This window comes from Parasteatoda tepidariorum, chromosome 12, assembly GCF_982258835.1.
Source record: "Parasteatoda tepidariorum strain Cologne lab strain chromosome 12, Ptep-v5.0, whole genome shotgun sequence".
Lineage (NCBI taxonomy): Eukaryota > Metazoa > Arthropoda > Arachnida > Araneae > Theridiidae > Parasteatoda > Parasteatoda tepidariorum.
Genome location: NC_141766.1, coordinates 13,330,558 through 13,348,879, shown reverse-complemented (window position 1 = coordinate 13,348,879; position 18,322 = coordinate 13,330,558). Strand labels below are relative to the sequence as shown.

At 30.3% G+C, this 18,322-nt stretch overlaps 1 protein-coding gene and 1 long non-coding RNA gene across 11 annotated transcripts in view; one reads left to right on the top strand and one right to left on the bottom strand.

Moving 5' to 3' along the window:
• Positions 1 to 18,322, top strand: part of LOC139427220 (uncharacterized) — a 67,696-nt gene that overhangs the window by 34,913 nt on the left and 14,461 nt on the right. The window contains exon 3 of one of the 2 annotated variants that reach the window (XR_011638354.2): positions 18,007 to 18,190. The exons of the other annotated variant lie outside the window; for it this stretch is intronic. This is a non-coding gene — a long non-coding RNA (uncharacterized LOC139427220). Of the gene's footprint in view, positions 1 to 18,006; positions 18,191 to 18,322 lie in introns of those variants that run through there. 2 annotated transcript variants of the gene reach the window in all.
• Positions 5,400 to 18,322, bottom strand: part of LOC107449512 (esterase OVCA2) — a 30,485-nt gene continuing 17,562 nt past the window's right edge. For all 9 annotated transcript variants that reach the window (XM_087156021.1, XM_087156027.1, XM_087156028.1 and 6 more), the window contains 3 exons: positions 12,876 to 12,954; positions 9,708 to 9,848; positions 5,400 to 7,315 (listed from right to left, as the gene is read on the bottom strand). In XM_087156021.1, coding sequence (XP_087012147.1) covers positions 7,167 to 7,315; positions 9,708 to 9,848; positions 12,876 to 12,954 — 369 coding nt within the window. In that variant the 3' untranslated portion in view covers positions 5,400 to 7,166. The remainder of the gene's footprint in view (positions 7,316 to 9,707; positions 9,849 to 12,875; positions 12,955 to 18,322) is intronic.

Below are 18,322 nucleotides of genomic sequence, written 5' to 3'. Positions count from 1 at the left end.
CGACGTATAGCATCTTGACACTTGTGTTGATGTTCGATTTGGTTGTATTAGCTACGATGTTCAATTGATCGGGCAGCTTTAATTGTCAAGTGGTGAATGTTGGTTGCTAATCTACACAAATCGAATATATCGGGCATCTAATACTTAGAGCTGCGGCTGTGAATTAGTGAGCAGGTGCAATTGAACCTGAGGATCCGTAATCTTGAACCGATTGGAATGCAGCTAGATCGTCGGATGATTATATACACTTATTTCTATGAGCACCGGATGGAGGCGAAACAGAATCGATGGCTTTATTCGGTCGCTTGATTGATGCTGTACAGTACTGTTTACTGACTGATTGATTGCTGCCTTCGATCAGTCTTTTACAATGTTTACCCAGTATTTACATTATTTTAATAATTTACCTCTAATTTTAAGTGCTTTTATCCATTCAATTGCTTTGGTATTTTAGACATTTTGCTTTTAGCTATTATCTTATTTTAACTTTTATCTTTGATTGCTTATTTTTAATCAGTATTTTGACTTTTAGATTATTACTTTTCAGTATTGACTTTTAAACTACTTTATTTTTAAGCTTCTTAATTACTATTTCTACGTTTTTAACTTTTTAATTAATGTCACCTTTTGCTGGCTCAATTTTGTTTATCACCATTAGGGTTTAATTGTTTTACTATTTTAGTAATTTAGCTTTTATTCCATTTTTTTGCATTAATTTTAATTATTTATTGATACCGAGTGCCAACCCCATTTATCTTGGTGATGTCTTCGACATCACTACCTATTTTAACATCCGAGGGGATAACGGGACAAATGACGAAGACGGTGATCCCGTTGGGGACGAATCGGTCACCACACACTTCATGATTGTCGGCTCTATAATCCAGTCCAGAGTTAATACCATCTCGTATAAGAGCACATGTAAAATCGCCATTGCTGACAGAACGGAGATTCTTAAGGCCATTAGTGAGCTCCTGATACTTATCAGCAAACAAGACTCAAACCTGGCTGTTATGAAGTATCAACTCGAAAGAGCATCTGCGCATTTGGACAGAACTGAGAACGCAATTGAAGACGCAGCTGCAGATGCAAGTCGTACTTATGCTGACGTCTTAAAATATAACAGAGGGAACGGCCATCTGATAAATAATCACACAAGAGCAAAAGACCACATAGCCCACATAAACCAATTTCCAAGACCACCCAATCTGAACAAACTAAATCAGGCGTCATTGACACTTCTGACCCCAATAAATTAAAAATAAGGGTCAAAAGAATTTCGAAAATCAGAGATGGTGGCATCCTAATTCAAACTAATTGTGAAAAAGATTTGGAAATACTGGAGCATGAATTTGGCAGAAAGATATAACATTTCCAGGTCGAAGTTAATTAACCCTTCCATAATTATTTTCGGTATCGACGGAGACCTTGATTGGCGATCGCAACACTCGAATACGCCATCTGGGGAGAAACCGGTTTCATGTCTTTAGCACTTCTCCTTTCCCTCTCCTCCTCTTTTCAGTTGCATAGGAATGTACTACGATATTTTTCCTTTTTATTAAATAAAATTTTTTTTTTAAATTTTCGTGATACTTTTCTTTAGAGCTATGTTTAATGTGGTTTTCAGTTCCATATAGTTTTCCAACTTAAAAGATTTTAATCTACATTAAAATCAAGAGAGAAACTAATGTAGTTCCTTCCTCTATGACTTTCCATACGCTAATAGGGAAAGCATGTGAAGTGTTGCCATAGGTAGAGAGTTCTGCTCTACGCCACCTGCAGCCCATTTCGATCGCCAATAAAGAACTTTTAACTGAAGCTATTGTCAATCAGAATGATTATATAGATAGAGATGAAATTACTGTAAAATTCCCATTGAGAGCTGGAAGAAACAGAAATAACTGGGTGGTGGAGATCCTCCCTGACTCCTTCAACAAGATTATGAGCCTAGACAAAATCAACATTAAGTGTAGAAGATACAATTTCCAAAAGCACCTAAGAGTTAAACAATGCTTTAAATGCGTTGAATTAGGACATCTTGCTAGACAGCTTGTACAGCTGAAATAATATGCAGGAATTGTTTGAAACCTGGACATCAGGATAAAGATTGTACTAACAATGAGTGCTGTTAAACTCGCGATGCTGCTGACAAACGATTTAAAACAACACGCAATATCAACCATGGCCCTTTAACAAACACTGTAGACAGTTAGAGAGAGAGAGCAAGGGAACAACAAGTCAGAAGAACAAATTATGGATACACAAAGCAAGGATGTTATCGAATTCGGACATCTTAATGTTCATCACTCCAGGGCTGTTAATATCCTACTCAACTACGATATCGAACAACAACATCTTAACATTATCAGCATTAACGAGCCTTATTTTAACCAATCTAAATTCATAACTGATTTTTCGGGTCATATAAAAATCTGCGCTGCGAATCAGAAACCTAAAGCTGCGATTCTGATCAATTATGACAGCTTGGAAGATTTCAGTATTCTGAATGAAGAATGTTTACAGGCAATTTGCTACACCTATAAATCTACTTGCACTTCCTTGTCTCAGTCTACATCCCCCCGAGTGAGGCGCTTGAGCCTTACCTACAGAAACTCGAGTCGATGGCTGCCAGGTATGCAGACAGCAAACTTCTCATTTGAGGGCATTTTAATGCCAAGTCATGCCTTATGGGGAGGTTCAGTTAAGCATCGATTAACTTTTGTGAATCCCAACTTATGTCATATTATTGCAATCGGCTTTATGTAACATTATATTGTCTTTTTATATTGTTTTATATGTTCTTTGCTAAATTGTTTCCTTATAGTAGACTGGGCATGTGAAACTCGGTGTAGACTCTGCTACAGTACATACAAATGTAAGTAATGTTTCGAACAAATTTGTAGCAAAGAAATTGCCTTACTAGCTATAAGGGAAGCCCCATCGGCAAACGTACTATAAGATAGGCTTCCCGGAGCAATTTCATCAATTCTTTGTTAAAACCTTGTAATTTGCCCCAGTTGCCATCAACTGTAAATTAAATATTTGCATGGTTTTAAATAAATGCCACGGATGTGGCCTAGCCCGTATGCCTATTATGAAGGTGGGAAAGAAAAAAAGTTTACTTAGGCCTCGTGTAAGAAGGAGAAATGCCTACCAGCACGTGTCTGAGTTTGGTCGAGGTCGAATTGTGACCTACCAGGATTGTGGTTTATCACACCGAAGTATTGCTGCTCGCGTTGGTCGATATCTCATGACTGTTAGCAGAATATGGAATCGATGGGTTCATGACGGTCATATGGAACGCCGTTCAGTATCTCAGCGGCCACCCGCATCACTAACAGCCGAGAAGACAGACATGTTATCCACATAGTCTTAAGGGATCGTACAGCTACGTCACGAACCCTGAGTCAACAAATGGGGTCATTTGCGAGACAGCAAGTGCCTGCACGAACAGTTCGACGACGTTTGCAGCAGCATGCACTATCAGCACGGCTACCATGGCTTCGGCTACCCTTGACACTGCATCACAGGCTGGAGCGCCTCCAAAGGTGTGATCAACGATGAATCTGGAAGCAGGAATGGCATGACGTCGTCCTTTCAGACGAATCCAGGTTCTGTATACAACATCATGATGGCCGCATCCGTGTTTGACATTGTGGAGAACGCCCATTGGCAGCTTGCATTCGACATTGTCATACTGGCCCATCACCTTGAGTAATGGTATGGGATGCTATTGGATACGGTCTCGATCACCTCTTGTTCGCAGCCGTTACATTTCTATTGTGTTAGGGCTAGTCGCTCTGCCAAATCTTCGAGGCCTCCATAACGCTATCTTTCAGCAGAACAATGCACAACCGCTTGTTGCCTGCACTGTCCTGACCTTCCTTGACACAGAGCATGTTCATCCGTAGCCCTGGCCAGCGGGTTCTCCTGATCTCTCACCAATTGAAAACGGTTGCCGAACTCGTCAGTCACAACGGCCGATGAATTGCGGCATAATGTTGAAGCTGCATGGAATGCTGTACCCGTCGATGGGATCTTATCTTTGCTCAACTCGATGCCCAGAAGAATAACTGCTGTTATTGCTGCCAGGGGAGGCTGCTCTGAGTACTGATTCCTCACGATCTGATATCCTGAAAATTTAAACACTTGTTCTTCCAACTATAATGTATGTGCCCAATAAATATCATTCTGTTATTGGCACGCTTCTTTCAGTTTATTAGTGAAATATTTGTAAATTAAGTCTCGATTTTAATTGAATTATTAAATAAATGAATTGATAGTCTCTAACACTTACAACTTTATTTGCATTCGTGTTCTTACCAACTCTGATATTCTCTTCTGAATATTTAATGTGATATTGAAGTGCGCTTTTTCAATGGAACCATATTGGGTCACGCCCCCTAATCTTTAACTGCCTCAATTGGGCCGAATAATTTGTCTATAATAATTCCCCTTTTTTAAGGAAATATATTATTTCATAATCTAATACCTAACTGAGCTTGAAAATTATAGGTTAACATTAAGGAGATATTTTTACATACAGTAAAGATAGAAATGTTTTCAGACTTTTAACACTTTAAAACGGTCTTAGAATTATATACATATATACTCACATATCATGTCACATTATGGGGCCAATAATTTTACTATAATTATTTTTTTAGGTATGGTAGTATAGTATATTATAATGAAATAGCTGACTGAGTTTGAATATTATGTTGGGTCACGCCCCCTAATATAATATTCAAACTCGGGACAGGGGTCCGGTTTTTTCTCCAGATGACGTATTCAAGGGTTGCGAACAGCTGCAGTGTTCCATCTATATGAATCTTTATTCCTTTTTTTTTCAAATTTTGAAATAACCAATATATTATCCCTGGAGCCTTAATTATTTTAATTAAAAAAATGCTTTTTAAAAATTATCAATCTAATTAATAATCCTTTCCGAAAATTCACACCGATAATTTATAGATTAAATAGTTATAATTTGACAGTATTAACCAAATTATTTCACTGTAGAGCAAAAAAAAAAAAAAAACAATTAATGAAATATGAACTAAAAACAATTAATAAATCCTAATTTAAATTTTAGGAGCTTAAATAAAAATAGAAAACAGATCTTAATAACTTATTTTTAAAATTATTCTACTTTGATTAATTTCTTAGAATAAAACTAGGCTCTTTGCAACCTCCTGTTGTCATTTGTTAGGCTTGTTGCAGTGAGCCTTGTAGGGACATTGCAAAGTAGGGTCAGCAATTTGCAAAGAGCCAGATCTTGCAGTAAGCCTACAGCTTACATATATTACATGTCATTACATATTAACCCTCCAAAAGTTAAGGTACATCTTGTTTTCTGTGTCTAGTTGGAAAATGAATGAACAAATCAATAAAATATATTTGGTGGAAATGTGCACGAAACGGTTTTTTATTGAATGTAACAGAAATTTACATGAATCCAAACACTATCAATATTCATAAAAAAACATGATTTACATTTGGCGGAAAAGTTTCTTATAACAAGTATCACACAGAATATCATAGTTTTATGAAAACAAAATCATAGTCTTATGAAAACAGAATATCATAGTTTTATGTGGAAAATTGATGAAGAAATATAACAAAAATATAAATACAACCACGTCTAACTACATTGTAACTGAATATGGGAGCAATTTCAGCTAATTAGTAATGGCTAGGAAAGTAGATTATACATCAGTCTCAGGCTCCTTTACACCATGATGAAGCTTTGAATTGCAGTTTTCTTTTAATAAAAATATGAAAGTTAAACTTCTAAAAAATACCCATATAAGTGCAGGATATTTAGTACCACATAAATCTAAAAACATAGAATAGCCACCATATATAAAAGTAAATAACACAAGAAGCATCCATCTGTATGGGTGCAAACTTTTGTGTTACAACAAGAAATTATTTTTGCATTCTTATTTATCTTATCAAATTATTTAATATGATTTAACAAATGTTTTGAGAATTTGCTCCACAGAAGAGTATGCTTATCAAACTTTCCAAAATACCCATGTATGTACAGAAAATACTCAGTAAAAAAAAACTACGAATTCAAAAATATAAATGCTCTTATCACATAACAAAAACAGGTGTCAGAAAATAAAGTTAAACTGAAATTGAAAATTTGCTTTTTTTTACATTCCAAATTGTTATTTGGCAAACTTGCAACTTTTTTTAAAAATACATAAATATGTTTTTCAAAATTTCAGTAACAGTATAGACAAATATACATAGGCAGACTATAATTTTAATATATATGAGAGAATTCACCACCACAAAGTAATTCTTACATTAATGCAATTGTCATTATATAATCTTTTAGATGCTCAAATTCTAACAATATCGCAGATATATAACAACATAATATTTTTCAAACTTAGTTTTGCACATCATAGCCCACATTCGACATTAAATCAAAATCAACCAATAATCCAACAAATTAGTAAATTGAACAATTTTATTTATATATATATATATATATATATATATATATATATATATATATATATATATATATATATATATATATATATATATATATTTATTTATTTCATAAAATGAAGTAATTTGTTATATTAAGAGTTAATATAAAACAGGATTAAAATTTATAAAATTTCAATACTACAATTTTCATTAGACTTTGTCACTTTTAATGCAAAATACAAATCGTTTTATTGACTAAAACTTTGATTATGATACTGAATTGTGTTGCCAAGGTAATATCATTCATTACACCTCATATTTAGGTTTAGTCACATCAAATAAGTTGTAACTATAAGAACAGATCAAACACAATTTAAATGATATATTAAATGTAAAAATGTACATTATATAAATAATGAATTAGCAGTTTAGAAATCTGTATTGCGTGCATGAATTTGTTTGTGTATAAGCTTTTATACAAAATTCAGAAAACTTAAAACCTTTATATAAGTAGTTAAGTGCTTTTAGAATAAATATACAAAAAAACATATCGGTTTTTGTTTACAAGAGAATCATAGTCTTTTAAAAAATGAAACATATTGCCTTCTAACTGAGCTGTTTGAAGGAATGAAGCTCTTAAACAAAATTTATAAAAATTAAAACATTTATATACGTAGTTAAGTGCTTTTAGAAGAAATATATAAAAAAACATATCAGTTTTTGTTTACAAGAGAATCATACATTCTTTTAAAAAATGAAACATATTGCCTTCGAACTGAGCTGTTCGAAGGAATGAAGTGACCACCTTCATGATAAATGGCAGAAGGCTCCAGAAATGTTATCATCAAACCTTCATTTAATTCTGAAAAAAAAAAAGTTTATATAGATCTTAAAAAATATCATCTAAAATATTATTTTTGCTTTTTCTTGAATGTATTAGCATAAAAATTATAAAACAATTATAAATCAATTAAATAGTGGAAAAAATAATTATTTAGTGGAAATTATATAGTGATATAGTATAGATTATGTAGTGGAATATAATTAAATGGTGGAAAAAAATTATGATGCTCTTTGTTGGATTTGAAAACTGCACGGTTGGGGAAAGAAAAAAAAAGAAAAATCATAAATTGGAAATATGTTGAAATTGCTTTTTACGAAGCTCAATCATAGTTTAAAATTTCAAATAAATCAAATTATATCTTTGGCTGCCAAAGAAATAGTTTTAAATATAATAATAACTTGTATTTAAATTTAGAAACAATTGTTGAAGTAAACGAGGAAATGAAGAAATATGAATAGTTTAATCTGCAGAAGACCAATAGAAGGTTTTCACCTTTAAATGTGCATGCTCTTCTGTTGTTTGATTATACTTTTTCTCTTAAATTTGAGAGCATCAACTGATTTATTTGTTAGATTTATGTTTTTATTATTATTAGAATGTATTATTTTAATTGCAAGTTTACCATATTTTTTGAGTTATCACAAGGCTATATATTGCATTTCCAAAGAACTAAAACTTGATTAGAAGACTCGTGTGCTCAAAAAACAGACCTAATTAAGCAAGGAAAGCTTTGAGAATAAGATTCTAAAAATATCTGACTGTTAACTTTATTACAAATTTTAAAACAAAATCATGCTGCACTCCAAGCATACCAAATCCTAAATACAAATAACATCACTGTTGCCACAAACAGGGGTGATTGTGGGTCCAACTAAAAAAATCCTGCAAATTTCTTGAGTAAAATCCATCAAAAAATTAATATTTTTATAAATTTAAATCATTGAAATTTTCAAAACATGATATTCTAAATGAATTATATGCAGCATAATTTAAATGAATAATTATGAGTAAGTTTACTTTTATCTCTAATCACATTTGTTATTCTACCAGAAAAAATATTTACAAATGAAAGATGCCAAGTATAAATTCTACTTCTAATATTTTTAAATAAAATATACACGAATTTTTATACTTAAATGTGATCGATGATTTCTTTAAACTTCTGAACTTTGGATTTCCGCAAACTTTCAGATCGCGGTTAGCGATAAATCCGGATTTCTTCCGGAGCACAATCACCTCTGCCAAAAAGCGCTCTTAATCTAGAAACTCCGTAATCTTCAAGTATAATGAGTTAGCAATGCTTATCCATCGATATTGCAGGTCACACGATAGCATACATCAGAGGTCCTACAGGCTCATTTTTCCGAGGCGTATATTCGCTGTTATTGGGTACAGTTTCATGATTGGCTCCTAAAACCAACCCGATTACAACTTGTCTGGGACTCGTATTTTTTAGTGAAGAGTTCCATGATTGGTATTTAAAATATTGTAAGTCTTTGAATTTGCAATTTAAATAAGCATGTTGTTAATTTTATTTTTTTCTTCTTGAAAAAACTTAAGAACTTTAAATAAATACACAAACATAGGAATTCGATGCCTACCCGTACAGTCATGCATACCATACACTGCACCGCGAAACCGTACAAGTTAGCAGGTATGTAGATCGATGCAAGAACAGCTATTTGGTATTTTTGATTTAAAAATAAACTTAATATTTATTGTATTGTATAATTTAGATGATCAATCATTTCAAATTAAAATTTTTTACATACATAGCATAGATGATGTTAAAAATGAAATAAAAATAAAATGATAGAAAAATTTCCATCATTTAGATATAACTCCTGACAAACATCTGTAAAGTTAAGATGTCTTTTCTCTTCATTTATGATTAAAAAAACTAATAGCTCAGTGAAATCAAAGAAGTGAGGAGAAGGTACAAATAGAGTAAATGAACAGTTATATTAATACTTTTAAAAAAATTATCTTAAACAAAAACAGTTAAAGTAAATAGAGTTGTATAAAAATATGAAATGAATAAGTGTATTTTTAAACAAAATATATATCAAAACTAACTAAATACCACATAACATTCACAAAATACTTTAAAAGAAAAATATTTAAATCAAGGAGGATAAAACAATGAATTCAGCAACAATGAATTTATGCTTAAATACTTTGCAACAACTTTTCTTTTTTGAAAATATAAGTTATACTTATTACTTCTAAAAGTAAAGTAAGGTTTTTTTTTCTTCCATTTTTAAAAAAGGGAACAATAATAATCAAAATTTTATAGCTGATTACAGAATTCTTTTAAGTTTCAACAGAACAAAATTATTAAAAAATATGTATATAGATATATTTAAAGTGTAACTTCAGCTTGTAATAAATTTTTACTAATGATACACACCTTTAGGAATGCAAGTATCACTTTCTCCAATGATATGCAAACTTGGCATTTTTAGAAGCTTCTTATACAAATAAGCATGAGATTGACAAACACTACGAAAACCAGCAACAATCACAGCAAAGTGGAATTCATGAGTAAACTCTAAAAGAAACAAGATTTTAAAGCAAATTAATGAAATTAACTATAAGTTAAACTACTAAAAATTAAAAGTATTTCTCAGGACAATATGTATAACCTTTAATTTATTTTTTACTGAAAAATATAAGCTAAAAATAATATACTTATGGGTTTATGCTAAGACCAGAGGGTAAGAAATTTCTATAAACGTGCGACCAGATAACTTCAAACATTAAAATTTAAAGAATTTTATATGTAAATATGTGATGAGATTCGGGTGTTATTTAACAATGGAATTTTTTGTTGTTTAATCAGTTCAGGAAAAAAATAAACATTAAATGTATGAGTAACAAACTGTATTAAAAAAATTAGACTTAGAGAGGCTCACAGTAGAAAAAATTATCTTTTTTGATGAGGAGTAGTGTGAAAAAAATTGAAATTTGTATGATACTTCCTTAATTTGCAGCAAACGTGTTGAAATTTCAGCAAAACATTGGTTTTTCAAAATTTTAATTAAAATTTTGAAATTTTATTTTTTTAATTTTCAATTCTGGATAACATGGAAAAGGTACCCTAGGTAATACAAAGTCCACATAAAAAAAGTTCATTTAAAATTTTCTTGTCTGACTAAAAATGAAAACAAATTCCGATAAAATGCATATTTTTTTGAAAGTTTTTATGAACAATTAACCTAATAATTAAGCATGCAGATCGCGAGAAAGAACTATATTGCATACCTTGGTGGAGGTGGAAACTAGACTATTTTACATAGATTATATTCATGACAACGCAATTGCCATCTACATTGCATTTGTGCTGCCATCATGGACAAATATATTAAACTAACTCATTTAATACTCCCACTTTAGTTTACATACTTAAGAGTAATCACAAATGTGCAGAAAATAAAAAAATATTTAAGTTCCATAGATGTTCCACACAGTTCGTGTTTCGTTCTATTTGCAGTTTTTGTTAGATAGTCCGCTAACTTCTGTCTCTAATCCTTCTATTGTTACATTGCCAAGCTGCACCGCTTCATGTACAAAATGATGCAGCACATTGATGTATATTGTTCTCTTATGGTACTGATTATTTTCAGTTACATTTATAGCGCTATTATTATAATTGAAAATGACAATTGATTGTACTGGTGGAAGACCAAGATCTTTGACAATTTTACAGAGTCAAATGGCTCCTTTTGTTGCTGCAGATATTGACATGTATTCAGCTTCTGTTGTGCTTGTTGCTACCCTTGGTTGTCTTTTACTGCATCAAGACACAAATCCGTCTCCAACAGTGAAAGCATATCCAGTCGTTGATCTATGGTTGCCAATGTCTCCACCGCAGTTGGAATCACAGTATCCTATTATTTCCCCACCATGGTATTTAGAATACTTCAATGTGGTATCAGTGGTACCTGAAAATTCTTCTAACATCTTTCCAGTGTATTTGAGATGGATTGTTGCAAAATTGGCATACAGTATTCATTACATGTGAAATATCTGATCAAGTTCCCTGAGCCGCATAAAGCATATTGTTAACTGTCGCTTGGAAAGAAACATTACTTATGTTTTTTCAAATTATCATCTTTAAGTTGAACTTTTGTCAAGATTTGATTGGGATCAAGTGGTGTTGTGACTGGATGTGACTCAGTCACATTATATTTTAAGCATTCGCTCAATGAATTGGATTTGATTTAGGTTAATGGACCCTTTGATCTGTTACGCTCTATTTCAATCCCTAGACAATAACTGGCTTGACCTAAATCTTTCACTAAGTTAATTCTTCACTAAATTTTAAGCCTTACTGAGTTGCCAAAAATTAATAAGTCACCTACAGATAATTACAATTAAAAGTTCTTTACTCTCAATTAGTTTAATATATGCACAACTATCAAAAGAACTTAGCCTTAATCCCATTACAATTATGTCTTCTTATAATGTCAGATACCAAAGCTTGCCACATTGTTTTAAGAAATCTAGAGCTTTATTAAATTTGAAAACTTTCACACTTAAATTTTGTTGGTAATATTCACTAATATTAATTCCCTTAGTGTTTTTTGAACAAAAACCATAACAACACCCATTTGATCAATTTCCCAATCATAAATAGCTGAATAAGCCAACATAACTTTTAATGTGATATCTACGGCACAAACTACTGGTGAAAACATTTTTGTATAATCTATTCCTTCAACCTGGGAAAAACATAGAGCTATTAAGCAAGTTTTGTACCTTTCAATATCTCCATTAAAACTACGTTTTATTTTGAATACCCATTTACAATTAACAATGTTTTTATTTTTAGGTTTATTTACTATGTCCCAAGTTTTGTTTTTAATGCGGCTTGTTATTATTTCACATAAAGATTCTCGCCAATGACTGGCATTACTATCATTGAGTGCCTCATTAATAGTATTACGTTCAGAAAGAAATTCATTTTTTATAGCCGCTGAAGCATTAACAAAGCAAGTAGGATCTAAATTTGGCATATGCCAATCTGGCATACCTTTGATACCAAAACTTTGATGACGAACTAGAAGTTAAATTGCTCTTCCTATAGGTGTCAATTTAGGCATGTCGTTATCAACAGTGATATTATTAGCACTTTCATCACTATTTACAAAATTGTCACTATCTAAGCCATTAATGTTAATACAGGCTTCCTACTCTTCTAACAAAAATTAAAGACTCTTAAGGACTTTTTTTTTGAAAAAATTAAAAAATAATAATAAACAATTTTATTATAATGTAAGTACTGACATAATTGTATTGATTAACAGGGCTTACCAAAGTAGGACCAGGCATTTTTTGTAAACCAGGTCTAGCTTTATAAAAATATTTTCAGATTGTTAAGAGTTAACGACATCTATGAAACTAATCCATATTCCATTTTTAATGATTTCATTGAAATTGAATGGTAAAATTAAGTGCAGAAATTAAGTTTTGCAATTTTTTTCATATACTTAAAAAAATTAATTTGAAAATAATTCAAAACTGATATTTGAAATCATCATGAAGAGAAAAATATCTTTTAGGAATAGTAAATTACCTTTATTTTCTTTCAGTCCACAAATTAGAGAAACTAGAGAAGCACCTTGGCTAAATCCTAGAATGCCATCAAATGGGCCCTAGAATATATAAATACCTTAAGTTTTTTTATAATGCATCTTACAACTTTTATAACACATGAGATCAATAATACAGTTATTGAAAATTCATATTCAAGTTATTAGATTTCATATACTAGAGTGTAGAATGTGACTTGTGCACTTTTTTTTAATGGGCACAAAAGATAAAAGGCTGAGTGAAAGTCAGTTGAATTAAGTTATCATTAAACTTAGAAAGGCCATAATTAGAGAGTTAAGATATCCAAAATCTGAATATTCTACAAATACACAATGTTTAAAAAAAGTTGTTGCTGTAAAAGTCATTGATTGGTGGCCTTTTCCTTCCTCACTACTGACATTAGGGGTAACATCAATATTTAATATGTACCACAAATTCCTTGTTTCAGGTTGTTCACTTCTGACAAGCTAAGTGTAAGTTACTAACCACACACAGCAAACAGTAAGTAAACTGCAAGCCAGTAAAACTGTCCATCAATAAATGGAAAGAAAAATAAACTAAAGCATAGTAGTCTTTTACCAGATGTGGGTTTTCAAGAGCATAGTTATTTTGAAAAATTCAAATTTTGTCTGGACATTTATTATATATTACAGGGTTTGGGAAAGGTTTTTTAAGAGTAGAGGAGAGAGTTTACACTTTTAACATAGGCAAGGGACAACATGCTTTACTGTTTCTAGGAACAATTACCACATGTTTGAAATAAAATCATAATTGTGGTCAATCTAATTGAACCATTATTATGCTTTCATAATCGAAATAATTAAATCTTTTTTCTATAAACCAATAAAACTTAGTAGAATAGTTTCTAAATTAAAAAAAAGAAAATTTAAATCTAAGGGATAAATTTTATTTTTTCCCCAAAACAATAATTCAATATTTCTGATGATGTGATGCCCCTTATGAATTAAGGTCATAATTAGAAATAAAAATAATGGTACTGATGCTATTAGGTTTTCAAAATCTGTTTATGTCCTAAAGTGGAATTCTTTCTATTCTTTAAAAAAGTTATAGGTTATTTTGAGTCGATAATGTCACCAAAATATGCTTTATAATGAACAAATTTTATTTAAACAAGAATTTGGAATTATATTAAACTATGCATAAAAATAAAAAAAGCACTCCCTAACAATTGAATATCAGCTAAGAGGATGAAAAAAGTTAAAGCTCCACAATTTAAAAAAAAACAACTACATGAGGGGCCAATAGAATCAGCATAGTGTAATGTATGCAGCAGCATGGCTAGCAGGAGCAAGAGGGGACATCTGTCCCCAGGGTCAACCTTAGAGAAGTGCAGAATTCACGAAATATAATCAAAAAGTGAAATTGAGTTTCTCTTTTTAAGTATCCTCAGTTTCATTATGTAATTGTGAGTAACTTAATATCTTCATATTTCAATTCGATTTACCTAAAAATTGAACAGGATGTCAATTAATTGGCGATGTGTCCCAGCAAAAACATAAGCAATTTTTAACCTGTCAGGAGGTTTACCTGTAGCATCTATAAAATGAACAGTATTATGCTTAACAGCATAATTAGGATCTGATAATTTTGACTGTGAAGGATAATTTGACAGTAATTTATGGTAAACAGTATCCCTGATAGTTTTAACCGAATGCAAATTTTCAACATCAGTATTACATTGAATTTTAAAATTTATTTTTTAAATGAACAAGTTTTTTTCCTCTTAAATCAAAATAGTGCATAAAGTCAGAACCAATATTATTTTCTACTTTGCAAATATAAAGGGTGAAATTGAAATTGTGGCGCATTCCAAAATTAAGAATCACTGTTTTCGTTTCATAGACAGGTATAGATGTATCATTTGTTGCAGTAAATGTCAAAATAGGTTTTTGACTAATTTGTTTTTAATTCGCTGCAAGTAGACGCACATCGGATCCTGTATCACACAAAAATGTCAAATTGTTTTGCTTATCTTTGATGAAGAGGCAACGAGATTCAGGTGTTCTATGCTTTTTCCATTTCGTTTTCCTGTGAATAGGAATTCAAATGTTGATTTGCAGATCATGAACCACAATGCAGGATCAATGGGTTTGAATGCTGGAATTTTAATTGCAGCAGTGTTGAACATTTTCTTAGTTCTTTCAGGCGAGGTAGGTAGGAGACTTAACTTTCGCATTCCGCAAATCGAAACTAGCATGCATCCAAACGATCAGACTAATACAGTTTGAATTCAGACATTACAATGTATTCTATAAGTCAGAGCTAAAATTTGTGGAGGATGGTTTGATGTTACGAAGAAGGTGATTTAAAGGATATGAATAAAGATAGCCCAGTTAGACAAATGTAACAATATTTATTAAAACAATAAAGAAAATCTTTTAATTGAAAAGACAGTGAATGTGTATCTGCTTTCCTTGAGTGTAAAGGGAAAAGAAATACTCCATTGGCCGAACAAGGCATAGGTGTTTTCTATTAGAAAATATTTGAGCGGGTATAATACTAATGCTGTAAAATCATCTTTAAGGTTCCTAACATTAAAAGCTTTCAGGCCAAGCATTCCTAAAGATGTGAAGCTTTAAACTTGATCCTACATGGCATGCCAAAACTGTAAAACTAATTGGCACATTAAATCAAGTTTAGGTAATCTTCAACTTGCTTCAGAAAGATTCAGCAACGTCCATATTGATACCATTGGAGCTTTACCACTTAATTACCCTCTTATACTATTTTAAGTGTATACTTTACAAAGTAATTCTCATTTAGTATCAAAATGATATAAAAATTTGAAACGTCAGAAAAATAATTAAATGCACGCTAAAAAAAGGATTACATGATAAACAACTTGAGAGCTTTTTTTTAAGATTTTAAACTAAATAATATCAGAAAACAAACACCTAAAAGGGCATTTTAAATAAAAGATATGTATTAAAAAAAATAATGGTAAAATTTAAAGTCACTAAAAAACTCAATATACCTTGCAAATAAAAGATGTGAATATTTCTGAGGCGGAATGTCATGCAAATTTTAACTTGATAACAAAAGAAAAATCTTACTAAAATTAAGGAATGAAATTGAAAATTAAATAATTATCAGTAACTAAATAAATCAGAGGTGAACTGTTCATTAAATGGATGGTTAAGAAAATAACCTTTTCCTGAAAAAATAAAAAGGCAGTGTTTTTAAGGGATGGCAGCCTATTTTTATAAAAAGGGCAAGGAGGGAGCATTTATTTGTAAGATCAAAGGGCAGGCAGGGTGGGCTGCCCTTCTAAAAATGCTTAGGGAGAACACTGGAATAATATTGCAACATACAACCGCTTATCATTCCAAAGCTAATGGAAAAGCTTAAATTTTTCTTGATTTTTTTTAAAAAAAAAACTTTATTTCTAATCAGAGCAACACTATTTGAAAAGTGTAAAATATTACATGTTTGAATGTTCTCTGAAAATTCTATATTTATGTATGACTTATTTTTTTATCCTACAATAATTGAAATTAGTTTTATAACACTACTTTTCAAAACAATTTTCAGTAACAATACCCTATGTGTTCATCTTCACTATTATGAAAAAAAGCTACATACGTATATATATAAATACATATATATATATACATATACATATATATATATATATATATATATATATATATACATATACATATACATATATATATATATATATATATATATATATATATATATAAAAGTTCAAAATGTAAAGAAAACAAGTGAAAAAAGGAGAAAAAAGAAAAATAATAATAAAAATAACAAAAAACCGGAAAAAAAAGAACAAAATTTTTTAAAAATCCGGAAAATAAAAGATATAATCTTTTCATCAGCTCACACGATTATATCCGCAAAAAATATATAATATATAAAACAAATAATATATATATATATATATTTATCATTCAAGTACATTAATAGGTTTTGATTGTTAATAATTTGCAATTTATAATGTTTGTTGGTAAATCATTGGTATATTTTAATTAATTATTAAGAATAGTATTAATGACCTAAAACCTAACCTAAAATTGAAATATTTACCTAAAATTGAAATATTTGTGTTAAATATTTATCTTTTTAGTTGTTTTTTTTAAATACATTGTTCTTCTATACTGCATGTGTTCTAACTTTTTCCATTTAGGTAGGAAGTTCTTGTATATTTAGAGTGAATGAAAATTTTACGATTCACTATTTTATTTTTGATTTAATAAATTTAATTTGCAATGTATTTGCCCACCACTATACCTAAACAATTTAAATAAGTTTATTATAAGATCTGTTAATTATGCTGTAAAAACTTTTAAATTCTCGCAAGATTAAACAAATTAATGCACTTCTGACTTAAATTCCATTATTTTTACATTTTATATAAAAATAGTAAAATATTAGAAATTTACCAATTTTAGCTACAGATTTTAAAAATTATGTATGTTGCATGTTCTCATCAAAACATCATAAAGTACTTAGTTTTAATATAAGCTTTGTAATATAAAAATTATGTTGCTGCAAAATTAATAATGAAAATAATAAAGAACAATGAATTTGATACAATTCATAAAAATATGATCACATAGAATATCTATTTTCATGGTTCCAAGTGTTGAGTTAAGATATTTCAAATTATTCCTTCTTACAATATTAACCTGTTTGTTGGTCCATGTGTTTTTATTTTTCTAATAACCCTCAAAATGTCATTGGGGCTCTTTATTTTGAAATAAAGAGCCCCAATGATTTAATATGTAGGTGCCAACTTAATTTCTGAACCTAAATTATAGAATTTAAATACCCTAAGATAATTTCCTCCAAAAAGGAATTTTATGTTCAAAATCTTTTTAACTTTTAAGGCAGGCATACGTTTGCACGATTTTAAAATTTGTAATTTAATGAGTTAAAACTAATAAATGAAGTGACATAAACTAGAGTTTTTCAAAATGGGAATGTCAGCTTTAAAAACACATTTTCTCATGTATAACACTTATGTTGCTTAAAATCTATAATTTGCATAATTTTTATTTTAATATCCTGTCTTACAGGATTTTGAATTTATGCCAAGCATTAACATGACAGACAATATATTTTTATTACAGGTCTTCAGAATTCTATAGATAAGCGCAAGTGATTCTGTGAGGACAAAGACAGTTTAATTACAGGAAATCTTGAGATAATTTCCCGTTGAATTAAGATTTTTCAAAATTCAATTTGATATAAAAATATGTTGTGCAATTTTTTGAATAGTTAATTGATGTATTTCTGTATTTAAATAAAATGGATGGAAGATACAGTCTTCGTTATATATTAAACTAATTTCAGGGTACATTCATTTCTTAGATAATCAAAATTTATTCATTTTTGTACAATACACTTATTTTAGCAAAATTAGTTACAAGACTAAATATAATCCTT